Source organism: Orycteropus afer, unplaced genomic scaffold (genome assembly GCF_000298275.1).
Source record: "Orycteropus afer afer isolate SDZICR_OR568_19922 unplaced genomic scaffold, OryAfe1.0 scaffold00541, whole genome shotgun sequence".
Lineage (NCBI taxonomy): Eukaryota > Metazoa > Chordata > Mammalia > Tubulidentata > Orycteropodidae > Orycteropus > Orycteropus afer.
In genome coordinates this window covers 1,499,858-1,500,351 of record NW_006922128.1, presented here as the reverse complement: position 1 = coordinate 1,500,351, position 494 = coordinate 1,499,858, and the positions used below count along the sequence as shown (strand labels likewise).

At 74.1% G+C, this 494-nt stretch overlaps 1 protein-coding gene across 1 annotated transcript in view; it reads left to right on the top strand.

Annotated features, from left to right (window-relative positions):
• Positions 1 to 268: 268 nt before the first annotated feature.
• The window catches only part of MARCHF6 (membrane associated ring-CH-type finger 6), a 57,991-nt gene continuing 57,765 nt past the window's right edge, over positions 269 to 494 (top strand). Inside the window, exon 1 of the mRNA XM_007955811.1 lies at positions 269 to 473. Within this exon, the coding sequence (XP_007954002.1) occupies positions 269 to 473 (205 nt within the window). The remainder of the gene's footprint in view (positions 474 to 494) is intronic.

Sequence of the window (494 nt, the reverse complement as noted above, 5' to 3'; positions counted from 1 at the left end):
CACTGGCCACCTCATTCGCACCCAACTGGTGGGCCTGCCCGTCTCCACAGTTGGCCCACGCGCGTGTCCACCCTCGCGAGGGAATGGTCGCTCGGTCCGCCCTACCGGGATCGGCGGTGATACCGGAGCTGCTTCCCACCGGGCTCCGGCGGACCTGCCGCGGCCGCTGCTTCAGGGGGTGGTCTCTGAGCCTCCCAGCGGTGGCCGGGCCGGGTTGATTCCGCCGAGAACCGATTCCTCCTCCTCGACGACCGGAGCTGCCGCACCGATGTCGCGCTCCCGCCTGGGGTTCCTCGTGCACCGAGGATCCGCTGGGGCGACCACTGGCGCTCGGCGCCACGGGATCCCCGGGCGACTCCGCCTCTCGCCGGCCCTTGGTGCGCAGGCGCGCCAGCGGGGCTGCGCTGCCCGGGAGCTGGCGGCGCGCGGCTCTGCTCCGTGGTGTCTGATCGCGGCCCGAGCCTGCGCTGGACGTGTCGCCGAGCGGCGGGCGG